The 14,385-nt window shown below is 39.4% G+C and overlaps 1 protein-coding gene across 4 annotated transcripts in view; it reads right to left on the bottom strand.

The window, feature by feature from the left end:
- The window catches only part of rabgap1 (RAB GTPase activating protein 1), a 64,008-nt gene that overhangs the window by 3,695 nt on the left and 45,928 nt on the right, over positions 1–14,385 (bottom strand). For all 4 annotated transcript variants that reach the window (XR_015097242.1, XR_015097243.1, XM_086096557.1 and 1 more), the window contains 9 exons: positions 12,433–12,558; positions 12,146–12,289; positions 11,782–11,823; positions 9,309–9,437; positions 8,676–8,768; positions 7,804–7,914; positions 6,357–6,461; positions 5,858–5,941; positions 2,048–2,119 (listed from right to left, as the gene is read on the bottom strand). Coding sequence is in view for 2 of the 4 variants with exons in the window: in XM_086096557.1 (XP_085952683.1) it covers positions 2,048–2,119; positions 5,858–5,941; positions 6,357–6,461; positions 7,804–7,914; positions 8,676–8,768; positions 9,309–9,437; positions 11,782–11,823; positions 12,146–12,289; positions 12,433–12,558 (906 nt within the window). In the remaining 2 variants the exon portion in view is untranslated. The remainder of the gene's footprint in view (positions 1–2,047; positions 2,120–5,857; positions 5,942–6,356; positions 6,462–7,803; positions 7,915–8,675; positions 8,769–9,308; positions 9,438–11,781; positions 11,824–12,145; positions 12,290–12,432; positions 12,559–14,385) is intronic.

The following is a 14,385-nucleotide window of genomic DNA, read 5'->3' as shown; positions in this document are numbered from 1 at the left end:
AAACGACTTGAAAAATACATTTGATCAAATAAAATAATAAAATGGTAATGTTGTTTTTTTTTTTTTTTACTGAATCTATATCTTGCATTCATAAAGCTAACTAGGGGTTCATTTTAAGTGTATTTAATTCAGTACGGTTCTATATCTTTACAGAAGAAGGAATGTCAAACAATTGTTTGAGAATTGTTGTTTACTTTACTTTATTACGCAATACTTAGTGAACTTTTTTTGATCTTGCACTCAAAAATACTCCATATAAAAAAAAAAGTTAATACTAAAACGAGCAAACTTAACTAAAACGAATAATTTTCAGAAAAATATAAAAACTAACAAAATTATTTAAAAGAGAATTAAAACTTAAAGAACAAGGCATTTATTTGCGGTGTGGCATTTATAAAAATTTAAAAAACGGAGTAAATTTGGCATTTTGTTCAGTTACTGCGGGAGCTTCTGACTGCCATCAAATGAGCGCATTATCCAAACGTGATGCTCTTTTCAAACCTCAAAAACAGAACTCGATTATCCATCAACATTTTCAAGCGCCCGAAGAAACTCGCCTGTAATCGTCTCTGTCACTTTAAGTGGCGTCTTAATGATCCACTGAGCCGTAATGCGATTCAACCATTTCTCATTAACACTATTGTAACTTCCATTACGCATAATTCACTGCACGCGCCATTATTCTCCTCCATTGCTTATAATCGCTGACAGGTTTACTGCATTTGCCGTAGGACGCGCGCGCATACAAAGAAGCAGACGGCGTGTCCTCGTTGTAATAACTTGTGTTTGCCCTTGTGCAACGGTTTAGGAAAAAAATAAAGAAAAGCTCCTTCTAAAATGTCATTTTCTTCCAAACACAGCGTCAACAAACAAGCCAAGCGTGCACCAGTCGGAGCAGCGCGAGCTCAGTATGTAACGACTTGGATTGAGAACTGGAGAGTGACCCGCAAATAAACTGGAAATTGTCTTGTTGTTGTTAAATGGAATAGTAGGCCATCCCGCAGCAGTGCGTGACCAGGCTTCGAGGTGTTGAGTCTGTGTGTATTTCTGGATTATTAACTCATTCACTCCCACACATTTTCACAGAAGCAATCCCATTCACTCCCGGCTGTTTTATTGGATTTTAGCTGATTTTGCAAGATCCACAGAATATTGTGTTCCATTGCTATGAAAACATGGAACCTACCAAAAGAAAGATTAGAGTCTCCTTTCAAAAAAAAGTGCATTTGTATCTGTCTCCGTTTTGCAGCAATTAGCATTATAATAATAATAATAGAATTAAAGCTAAATTTCATCCTTATTCACAAATCTATTTAGAATTGTGAGTAATTGAGGGGTTTTTTTTCAACATGGCCCTGGTTGATATATTTTTGCTCTGCTGCCATCTGCTGGCCGTTTGTGTAACAACTACCATTTCTTCAATCGTTCTTTGCAGTTGAGAGGCTGCATCAAAGCCTTATTTATGCTCTAGCATAAAAAAAGCATAAAAAAAAACATAAAAAATGCATAAATACGTCTTTGGGGCATGTACATTTATACGTTTTTGGGAGCAAATGAGCTAAGGTGTTTTATTATTATTATTATATATATATATATATATTTTTTTTAGTTTATTTATATATTCATTTTTATTTTTTATTATTTTATTATTAAGGTATTTCAAAGACGTCAAAATACATTTGGGGCAAGGTCCTTAAACAGAGTGAGGCAACCTACCAGGAAGGTTTTGCTAAGACTTACAATATAATTCTAAAATACACAGAATGCAGTGTCAACACAGCTAAGTAAATATGTTTTCGGAAGCACATTTCTCAGACAGAAATCTATTTAAAAACACCATAATAATAATAATAATATGTAAATTAGACTTTTGGCAGTTGTTTACGTGCAGTAGTTATCATATGATCAATATACACACAATGTGCGCACTGCTCCACTTTGTCCTCATGGCTGAGGTAATCCACAAGGCCCGACGCAGCGTCCATACTCTTTTGCGAGGTCACGTTCAAGCGCGTATCTGCGTGTGCGTGCGTGAAGGGAAACTCACTCTGATCTTCTCCAGTTCTCCTCGATTGGCTGCTTGCTGCTTCTCTAGCCGCTCGCTCAGCTGGGAGCAGATCTGGAACAAGAGTTGTATTATATACTGTAAAGTTTCGACTATAGGTCACAACTTTTTCTTCCTCTATTTAACCTTTTTTTGATTATTGTCCTGGTGCGTGTACTCTGTGCTGTCTCAACGTGTGTATTTCCTGCAGCTTAGTAAGGTTGGCAGTTTATGCCAAGAGCTCTTCTCTTGGCATAAATGTTCACTTAAAGTACAGAGCAGAGCTCAATGTAACACGACTTATCTCAACGCATGAGGTTTCCCAGCCTGTGGTCGACAGAGTATTCCTTTTCTCTTCTTATCCTCCCCACAGCAGATAGCCATCATTGTCCTCCTCCAGGCCTTTATTTTTTTTATCTCTTCCTGTTGTCATCTCGTTCCTTTCATCTGCCTGAACGCTTACCATCCACCTCCCACATCACTACACCACTACCCTTCATCTTCTACCTGCCCACTTCCTCTTTCATGATTCTAAACATTTATTTTTAGATTTGTAAACATCCTACCTGAGCCGCCAAGGAATGACAAGCCACGCAATCAAAAGCTGGGAATCATTAAATGAATACAATTAAGAACATGCATCAAAGGGTTTAAAGCAATTATATCTAGTAATGCAAAGTCAATATATGTATTTTTTATAATTTGGATGCTTCACTGGTTTGTAATAAGGACAAAAGTTAACTTGGTTGTCGCCATGGCAACCATTCGACGTTTGTGTTAGCAACTACCGTTAGGATTAGTGTACACTGCAATAGCTATACAAAGTTACAGAAATGTTCTGTATTCTTTTAAAACACAGACATTTTCTTTCTAGCATTAGCATTTTAGCTCCAATGCATGTTTACCACTCTGAGATGACACTGAGCCCTGGAAAGATGACAATAAAGGCCAGAATAAGGCTAAGGGGGACACAGAACTCCAACAAAGTTCAACTTAAAAAAAGTAAACAGGATTAAGAAGAAAAAAAAGTAGTTAGCAGCCTTCTTCCTGGAGTGGGATTTTGTTGTCAATGGTGGTGTGTTTAACCTTTCATATTGGCTTCTTTATGTTTCAAATCCGTTCTGTTATACTAGATCCACAGTTAGCACACCTGAAAGTTTTGTGATTCAATCCAACAAAAACAAACACCCAAAAAAAGTGACAAAATCCTCGTGAAGTTATCATGGTTGGAAAACGGCACAGCTTTTAAGCCTGCCAAAGGAATCAAAGGCTAGAACCCAATTTTCCTCCCTCAGTTCTTCCATCTCTCGCCTTCATCTTCCCTGAGCTTGATGCGAGAAACAAATATAGCCACTTCCAGTTATCCATTATACACAAAACAGCAGTACCACAAATACCATAGCATGGCATAGTATTTGTCACTGCAGAGGAGCAGTAAAATCTTCAGTAACAACTACGCAAGTCAAGTAAAAAAATATATATATTTGTTTGTAATTATCGAAACAATCGTTTGCTGCAGCCTTCATTTCGACCAGTTAAAAGTTCTTTCCTCCCATTGATGAATGCATTTCCATGCAAAAAAAACTCTCAAAAACATTTACGACCGTCAGCTTTGCCTGTTAAGAACAGATTGCAGAAAAAAAGAAAAAAAAGAAGCTTACTAATGCACTATAAGGTGAAATTGTGCCATTTTGCTTTTTAATACTATGATTGGGCTGAAGTTTTGCCTCCAAGTATGTCCTCCTCTTGCTATTTCGGTCTGAGCCCATACGGGGAGTGACAGAAGTGTTGCGTAACACCTCTGCGATGGCAATAAGAGAGGAAAAAGATCCGAGAAGCGCTCGCGTTTCAACATCAAGTGACAGGATGACATCCTCCGAAAAGGATGAAACAGCGTTAGGAGTCAGAATCTGCTCACAGTCATCACAGAGTTCACCTGAAGGACACGGCGTCTTGATATAGATATTTCTGTACTCAGGCGCACGCGCACGCATGCACACATAAATGAATAATTTGTGGAACAAAAGGCATTTGATTTTTATAAACAACGCTCCACATTAGTGCATCTTAGATTTGAACATATGTTGAATACGGGATGATAAGAAGGGAAAATATTTGTGTTACATCGAACACAAAGTAAAACACATGACCAGTGCTTTATAGGCCTGGCGGGCCTGATTTGGCGCATGTCGCTTGTCGTCCGCCGCCCCACAGAGAAAATTGGTGAATGATTGTTTGGAGGAAAAGTAGTGTCAAAGCAAAATCTTGCAGTGTTGGGAATCTTTCTTGGCCGGGGCAAAGTGACTTTGCGATCGAGTTGGCAACACTGTGCCCAGTCAGGATGTACTTATGCAAAAAAAATACAAATAAAATAATAATACATGTGTCTGTACAGCTTTGATTAACAAGCTGCGAGATGTGTCACTACCTGCTCTGCATATGCTTCCATCGTGGCTAAGCAAAGGCACGCTGTGTTCAGTGTGCTGATTAATGACCAGCACACTGGTATGCCGCGACTCATTTCCAGCTCAGTTACTAATCACATCAAAGCCACGGGGCACAGAGCGGCATCAAATAAACGCGGCGTCCTTGTAATGATTATGTCACGTTGGCACAGAGCTCAGCGAGAAGCGTGACCTACCTGCAGGATTGATTCAAGTATTTCATTGATTATCTTTAAATGACCTGGCGAGTTGCAATATTTAATATTACCATTGCTCCTTAGAGAGCTGCATGACACTTCAAAACTTTAAATGAAGGTCTTTTGGAGGGGCTACATTGCAATATTGGGATCGATTAAATGTTTTATACCGTCAACAGGCACTTGTTTGGTGTTTCTATTAGGGCGGAATGATTTTAGAAAAATAATCTACTTGTGATGTTATATTTTTTCCACTTTCAATACTGTGATCTAATATGCCATTTTTTGCCAAGGTCCTTTTCTAATGTGATGTCATAAAAAATAATATAAAAAAATCACCACACATGCTTAACTCTATAAAGCCTGAACCATGAATTATATGAAAAAATTCAGACTTCCAGATACCACTTTTGATTGGTGTCATATTTGATACATCCGGTCACAATGCTTTTAATTTGTACATTTATAACTTTCAAAAATATAATAATAAACAGACATATCAAACATATGAGTATTTCCAAAAATCAGAAAGAACATTTCTACAGAAGAGGATTAGAGCCAATGAAAATTGAAAGTGAAAATTATGCCTTTAATCTCAGAATTCTGATTTTAAAGTCAGAATTCTGAGAATAAAGTCAGAATTCTCACTTTAAAGTGAGAACTGTGACAATTCTCATGTTAAAGTGAGAATTCTGTGATTAAAGTGAGAAATCTGAGAATAAAGTAAGAATTCCGACTTTAACGTCAGAATTCTGTGATTAAAGTGAGAAATCTGAGAATAAAGTAAGATTTCTGACTTTAACGTCAGAATTCTGTGATTAATGTGAGAATTCTGAGAATAAAGTGAGAATCCTGCCCAACTTTTTTTTTCTCTTCACTGGCCCTGATAATAATAAAATTAATTTATCCTCTCAATATGTGACTATGCAGGGGGGCTGCCATTTTCAGATAACTTGACTGGAGGATACGTTTTGATTGACCACCGTTTAAGTAGCACACCCATGGTGAGGTAGTGTTGTTGTTTTTTCTTATACTTTCAACGTCTTTCAAAAAAAATAATCTTATTTTAGATGACTTTTTTTTCTTTGTTTTGTTGAACAATTGGAAAGAAACTCATGGTGACAGGCCAATGGGTGGGGAAGCTCCGTGATAGCATTTAAGTGTGGCCATACCTGCTTGTATTCCCCAATAATGGAGCCGTTCTTCTTAATCTCAGATTCCGACTTGTCGAGCTCTCGTCTGCACATCTCCTTCAGCTGTGGACACACACGTCGGGCTTTTAGAAGTCAGGGACCAAGGACATGCGAGTATCCCGCATTTCGTTGTTACCGCCGTGACATATAAGGGGGCAGACAACTATTGGCAAGTCACATCCTCTATGCGGGTGCATTAATCTTTCTCTTCTGCGACCGCACACTCAGGAAGACACAGGACGTTACAGGAGGAGAAGGCAGAAGACACAGGGGAACGCCAGGAAAAGTGGCAGCATGCTCTTCAAGCGAAATGAGGGAACACAATGTCAGCCACAAGCGGCTGTCTTTTGACACTGGGGGTTTGACTGCAGCGGAGGGCGTGCGGCCACAACAGCACACAGGAAGCTGTGATTATGTTCATTTTATCATCTCTGAGCCAACTGTGTGCTTGTAAACGATAACAGAGGTGCACTCTGACCTGCGCCGACTCTTCCTCCAGTCGTCTCTTCTCATCCTCAGAGTCGACGAGTTTCTGTTTGGTCAGCAGGAGCTCCTTGTTCAGGGCGTCGGCCTTCTCCTCAGCCTGACACACACAAACGTGTCTCAGGGATGACAAAGGCATGATGTGGATGTCAAAGGTGACGTGAGTCTTGATGGCCGCCAGCCTTACATTATGGCGGCAGTGTGGCAACTAGCATATTAGCATATCCATTATTCTCTACACCGTTTATCCTCACCAGGGTTGCAGGTGTGTTGGATCTTATATTATTTTATGTTTGTGGGCCAGTGCAGGGTGGACCTCCCCCTTTTGCCTAAAGTCGCTCCAGCTCACCAGCGTATAATCAAAAAAGCAGGAGTGAAAATGACTGGATGGATGGATGGCTTTCTACACTGTGAACCATACAACGCGTAACTTCGTAAATAGATGAACCATTAGTCCAGTCTTCTTAAAAAAAAAAGAGAGAAAAAAGTGGTAAATATTAATGAAAGACTGTTAGAGTAAATAAAAGATGAAACATACTGTAACAGAATTTAAACTGTGGCCCGGGGACCATTTGTGGCCCGCCATCCAATTTTCAGTGGCCAGCGGCGTATAGTAAAAATTACTGTGTCAAGATCTGATTTATGAATATTAATGATTCTCAAGTAACTGTTTTAAAAGTACAGCTTAGTACAGTTTCATCTGGTGTTGGGATTTAGTCTCTATTAATTGCAGGCATGGATCTAGTCTAGTGAGATACTAGATACTAAACTAATAATTGCCTTATCACCTTTAACACAAAGCTGTTTAGCAGTTTTTTTTAATTAACTAGAATATATAAATAATAAATAATTTCTTGTTTTATTGATTTGAGCGTTTTTAATATATTAAAAGTCAAAGAATTTCAAAGCGGCCCCTTTATTCTTCTGTTTTTCTGTATGTGGCCCTCAAATGAAAAAGTTTGGACACCAATGAACTAAACGTCGCCACCATGTCGAAACCTTTGCCAAACAATAAAGCATGCGCTGCTTAGAACGTCATTTTGAAATTGTCATCAGCTTTCACAGATTTCCATGCAGTCTGGCACTCGAAAATGGGGAATCTTTGCTGATTCTTATGGCTGTAAAGCTTATAGATTAGTATGTAAATTAACCTCACCGTTTCAGAAAGTGCTCGCTTACACATTTTTGGCAATAGCGCACATAACATTTGTTTGTTGGCAATCCAAAACCCCACCTACTTGCATATAAACAATTAAAAAGGCAATTTTCCATAATAATTCACCTTTTTTTATGATCATATTCCTGGATCTAAACTGTCGTTGGTCACAGTGTTTGCTACAGGCTAAAGAGCAATAAAGGACTATGCTCAAGTATGAGCTTTCACACAGGTTTTCCTCCATGACAGAAAACCGGAAAATATCCGCCTTTTCTTTCCGACTTACGTTGTCAAGGTCTTTGCGCAGGGCAATCTTGCTGCTGACCAGCTCGTGTGCCAGGTCGTCGTTCTCCTGCTCCAAGCGCATGTTGGCCTCCTGCAAACGACGGTTCTCCCTCTGCAGATCAGCATAGAGACAAGAATTAAAACAAGGCCAAATGAGGAACAAGGCTCAGGGGGGGTCAAACAGGGGGCGTGGCTCAATGCAAGGGGGGAGACGGGAAGTGAAAGTTGCGAATGAACAGAATAACATAGCTAACGAGATTCTTTACTCAGTGAGTGAGAAATTTAACTGAAGTGAGAACTTGGATAATGTTTAACAGGACATGACCTGCATGTGCATGGAGAAAATAATAAGACATCAAGCAGCAGAATAAGCGGAACTGGAAAAAATGTAACTGATGTACCAAAATAATTTATGGTTGAGAGTCGGTACAGTCCATTTTTCAAACTGACTTCAGCTGATATAATACAGTATATATAATGTATGGGCTGTAATCATACATTCCTGCTTACTTTTACTAGCACCTTAATCACAAATGGCGACGGTTTAAAGATTAAAGCATCAGCCAGCAGCCGCAAATGTTCATTACAATAATGAATCACCCAAACATGAGTTTTACATTCAAACTGTGTATACTATATTTTATAAGGATACACCTTGATCATCCTGTGTCGAATGCAACTACCTCAATTCCTTTTAAATGTTGACAATATTATTATTATTTTGTTGCTGTTTTTCTGCAATTCCAGATCTAAAACATTCAAATGTAGTATATTCACCGTTAGATAAAAAATATATAAAAAGGAAAAAAGTGAATTATCAAAGTTTTATGTAAATTCTGTGGGGTTGTTGTTGGTCTTTACATGCATACAAACCTCGTATCTCTCAATGGGAGCTTCCTGCTGCTCCTGTTGCTCCCTAATGGTGTGGTATTCCTTCTCAAACTTCTTCAGCTTTTTCTGGCTGATCTGAAACATGACAGCAACCGTTTATTTTATTATTATTTTTGTTTAATATTATCACATGTATGAAAAAGCTCAAATGATTCTAATTACGGCGGATAGGCTAAAAATCAGCTATGTATCGGATATTTGCCAATGTGAATGTAACGGACAGATCAACACCGTCAAGATTTGCACATATGCATGATGTAAATCTTCAGATAATCTGAACAAAGTCAGCAGGTCCCTTGACAGAGTTGGTTCAAAACATATACTGGCCAAAGTTACCTTGAATGACAAACTGGGCCAGATGGTCCAAAATCTGTAAAAAAAACTTGGGTTTGTGTGTGTGCATGTGTTCAATTATAACTTGAAGTTCAACAGTGACCCCTACTGGCAATACAGCAGCAGTATAGGAACTCAATGCAGGTTATGGCCGGGTCTCCTTTTGTTTTGGCACTTCGGGGAAATATAAACAGTATAACATCTGTTGAATCGTGTGTTTTGGGTCCTTTGATTACGTCTGTGTAAAAGGTCACAACCCAAGGCACAGGGTGTGACACTCACCTTCATGCTACAAGCCAGCTCCATCAGTTTCTTGGCGTTTTCCTCTGAGCGATACCTTTTGGGAACTGGGACCCGAAAAAATTTGAGGGCGCCCTCAAAGTCTGTCTGGATCAGATCATCTTTTGATGTCTAAGGAAAAAGAACAACTGGGTGAGAATTTTCCATTTATGAAGACCTGTCTTAGCTGATAATAGGTGTAATAATATATCGTATTCTACATCTACAAATCACACATTTTGTGGGGAGATTTATTTTACAAAAAGTCAACACGATCAGGGAATGGGGATTTTGGATCCCAGGCCAAGCTCTAATTTTAATATACCGTACTATAAACAAGTCACACCTCGGTGTAAAGGCCTAGATACACCAATCCGACGTCGGCCAAATGTGAACGACGCCTACCCCCTGGGACGTCGGCACGTCGCATAAAAAAATGACGTAAATACACGCCGCACCGACCCGACTATTACGTACCTTCAGCAAATGCGCGGGAAGTAATTACCCTCCATACCATTATTCCTAAAGGCAACCGGAAACCGCTTTACGGGGGCGGGATATCAAAACGTAAACATTGAATACCGGTGGTTACTTTTTCTCTCACGATGTCCTCCCACATGAATGAAACCCTACGGCTTTTTGCACAGTATCGTATATAAAAGAAAAATCCTACCTGCTAGATCCAGTCGCGTCCCCATGTCATGCAATAGTTTGGCTTTGTTTCCTTTGTCGGCAAACTAACTATCCCGGACCCTGTCGACTCCTGGCTGCTACCGATCGTCAGCTCACCCGAAAAGTTTCGGCCGCGCTGTCCGCCGCGTTTTGGACGCGGTGCCGACCTCCAACTTCTGAAAGCGCTCCCTCGAGACCGCTGGACGAAACAGCCATGCACCCCTGCTGCTCCCACAAGAATCGCGCTGTTAAATGCGCGGTTATTGACAAACAAAACGTTTATTTTAAGGGAGTTTTTCCTTTCCAACAACTTAGATTTCTTCTGCCTGACGCCGGTGAGTCCACCGCTATGATTGAATTAATACCGCCTGGCTGTGCTTACTTGGACGCTCCGAGGACGTTGGACCGAGGTGGAGGAACGGACACTATTTTTAAAAACAAATTTAAATGTAAACGATGTCTATTTACCACATCGATCAACAGCTTTGAAGTCGGCCAAACTGTCACTGTGCTGTGCTGTCATTTACCGACCTCCAAAATACAATAAGGACTTTTTTAACGACTTTGCAAATCTTCTTGCCGAAATCATGTTGAATTATGATCATATCCTCTTCATGGGGAACTTTAACATTCACGTGTGCTGTCCTGAAAAAAACATTAAGTTGAGTTGAGTACTGTTTATCCACGTTCGTCCCTTCCTCTTATTGCCCCGTGCGCTGATTTCGTTAGCTAACAGCCAATCACAGTGATCAAATACCCCGACGCCCGAGGCCGATTCAACATGTCGAATTTGCTGGAAACGCCCCCCGACGTATTCCAACTCTATCCGACTACACGACAGTAATTTATACACTGACCAGACGGCGCATGCCGTCGGCCCAACGCTGTCCAACTACCGACGTCGGATTGGTGTATCTCGGCCTTCGACACACGGGAGGCAACAAGCGACAGCGAATTACGTACCTTGTCGCCTCCCATATCAAACTCGACACACGGGAGGCAACAAAAGACAGCGAAATACGTACCTCGTCGCCTCCCAGGTCTCAACACACGGGACGCGATAAGCAGCCGCGACGGCGGCAGCAACATATGTCACTCTCGTGTTACAACAGATTTGATTGTCTATTAAAATTGGAGGAAATCTTTTCATTTTAATGTAAACACAGAAGTTTTCACTACAGTACGCAATTCCAGTACGAAGATCCATCCATTTCCTATAATTATTATTATTATTACTGGATAAATTAACACTGTACCAACAATTGCGTTAAGTATCGTACAAATTCATAGTTTAAATTTTTTTTTTTTACAAAATGATAGTCGGACGCTGGTAAAATTATCTCATCCATTTTAGTGGATAGCCCACTGTGTAGCATGCCCTGCGTTCATTGGCTCATGAATGAAACCTTTGCTGATTGGTTGAAGCCCCAGCGACAGCGACAAAAGTTGAACATGTTTCAACTTTCTAGTATCGCGTTGGTTGCGGGCCTACGCATGCACGTCTATGTGTACGCGCGCAATTTTTCACATGCACAAATGTCGCGTGTCGCCGAGGGGGAGTGTGGGAAGGCGATTTTCGCCTTGTCGCCGTGCTTCCATAGGAAATTAATTGAGAGCGAGCGACGTCGCCTCCCGTGTGCAGAGCCCATAAATCGCAAGATCAGCCACACTATGAAAGAAGGGTGGCTTAGAGTCCAAAAAATACAGTAAATTGACTATAAAATAGAATATAAAATGTATAAATAGAAGGTCTAAAAATGGACATAAATATTGTGGTTGAATATAAATATGCTACAAATGTTACCTTGAGAAGTGCCAGAGCCACATTGAAGATCACACTGATACCCTGAGGATGAGGATAACTGGATTAACTACACAGTAATGATGCTGTATATGATGAGATATAAAATAACACAAACTGCAGGAGTTACCAAATCAAATGTAAGAGTTTTTATAGCTGTTCTATGATAATACAAAACGTCTACATACAGTAGTGCTGTGCGCTTTGGACAAGCCCATGACTACCGGTAATCAACCAACACTTCATCAAACTGTTACTTTAATGTGACAGATTGATCAAATCGATTGACCATGCCTGGCGGGCGAGGCAAAAGGATGATGTCATAGAAAGGTGACTGTTGCTATAAACTACCATCTCGTGTACTTACCTCACACAGAAGCAGGTCAATGATATGGAAGACCATGTAGAGAGGGAACTTGGCTGTAAAGAGGGTGAGGAACCACTGGGAGGCGTACATGTGCGCTTCCAGACCCACATTCAGGAAATGGTTGTACAAATCGGGAAGATACTCCTAATAAAGACAAAGGATAAGCAGGTATAGATAAGCATATTTCTTAGTGCCTTAATTAAGTCATAGGTCAGGACACAGCTCTTGTGTGTCAAAGTACACCTACTGTTGGATGGCTGGGCCAGTCATTTGTGATATGCACAAACCTGCATGAGTCTCTCCAGCTGAAAGAACTTGCAATGCAGATCTTCAAAGTTTTGCTTGAACAGGTCCCTGAGGCCATAGTCAAACATGATCTTGACTAGCACACTGAAGGCTTGCTCCTCCGGCATCTGAGCAACAAACAAAAATACTTTTAGGGACACATCCTGATTATATTTATGTATATAGACTGTATCTTATAAAATCATACAATAAGGTGAGTGCAAAACTTCTCATTTAATGGTTATCCTAAATTTTGCACGCACGCTGTGAGTTTTACCTCTAGGTGGCAGTGTTGGCCAGGGAAATCATTCATTCTGGGATGCAAGTTTATTATTTTTTCACCTTTTAGTAAAGCCTCACTTTTTTTCAAGGGACAAAAAAAGGAGCACTGTTATATCCCCCCCCCCCCCACACCCCCAAAAAAAAGCCCAATTAGACAGGCCTTTGGTCCCTATAAGAATATTATAGCATGAGGCTCAAAGCTCTTTTTTTAAGGTGAATTTGTTACGTACTGCATATGTTTTATTTATTTATTTATTTAAATTTTTATCTTTACTAGGTAGGGCATGAATTCATCAGCACAGATTTATCAGTTTCAAATATTTGATATAACAAAATTCGAATTTTAATTCCAGGTATTGTTCCAAATTAGTTCCTTTAAACTATGCTGAGATTTGACACGGTCATTGATTCATAAAACAGGATCATTTCCTCCTGTTAGAATGAAACAGAAAAGAAAAACCACAATCCAAGGAAGTAAATTATAGTGGTCCTATTTCTAATGCAACATTTAAAATAATTCACCCCTACCATAGTGTCAATTATGTAACATTCAATGGAAAAGAAAAGTAACTGCCAGAAAGAAAGAAAATAACAAAATAAGTGGAAACACCCTAAAGCTAAAACATTGTTGATGATCCTTTTGGCATATTTGTAAGGAAAAGTGGCAAAAACTTTCCTTCAAGTCAAGATGGCAATTCTGATAGAGAAAAAAAACTAATTCTGGCATTAAAGCAACAAGCTTAAAGCAACACTAAGGATCTTTCAGTTTACGTTGATTATGGCTGTGCCATATGCACAAAAGCAGTATTGTTATGTCTGAAAGAAGACCACATTTCCATTGAGGACAAGCGCATTGCGTTGTTTTTTTTTTTAGCTCACGCCAGCGAGTGAAATCCGGGCCAATGTTGATCCTTGACTGTCCTCTTATCCGGGTAGCTTCCCTTTTCCTTTTTTCTTTTCTGCCAAGAAAGCAGTAATCGTGCGTCGACATTCAAAATGACTTCCGTCTTTGTAACGAATGGGGAAAGGGGGAAGTGACGTATGCCATAAAGCAGTCAGCACATTTGTAGTTTTTTGATGTGGCAGTGTTCCTACCATCCTCTTTTAGTGCCAGTAAAAATGATACAGACCCCCTCAGGCCATGGCAAAGTCACCATTCAACAATTTTATGTCGATATTTCATCAGAAAAGTTATGAAAATATTGTATTATGGTTGATAAGTTCCTCAGTGCTACTTTAATGTAATACTTCCATTTTTTTTCCAAACATGTTTGTTTTTCAATTTATTTATATAGATTATGAATCAGATTAAAGAAAAATTCACAAATTATTTATTATGGTCTAATTTTTCCACATTAGACTTTTTTTATTTTATTATTTCAAACAGAGGAATTATGTTAACACTCTATAACCACTGTAAAATTTAAAAGGGCAAGTCAAATTAACATGTTGCTGTATCTGGGTTTACATTTCTAACTTTCAAAATTACTAACATGGTTTTCTAGCATTGGCATCAATTTGACCCCAGCAAATTTTTATATTGTGGGTCAAACTGACCAATTAAATAAATTAAAAAAAATTTAAAAATTTAACATAATAAACCTTCTGCTGGTGTTCTTTTTGTTCTTTTTATTTTATCATGTACATTCAATCACCATTTTTGTTGTTGACTG

Source organism: Leptonotus elevatus, chromosome 15 (genome assembly GCF_054856555.1).
Source record: "Leptonotus elevatus isolate MCC_2025b chromosome 15, RoL_Lele_1.0, whole genome shotgun sequence".
NCBI classification, from domain to species: Eukaryota; Metazoa; Chordata; class Actinopteri; order Syngnathiformes; family Syngnathidae; genus Leptonotus; species Leptonotus elevatus.
Note: the sequence above shows the minus strand (reverse complement) of the source record. Positions and strands in the feature narration are given on the sequence as shown.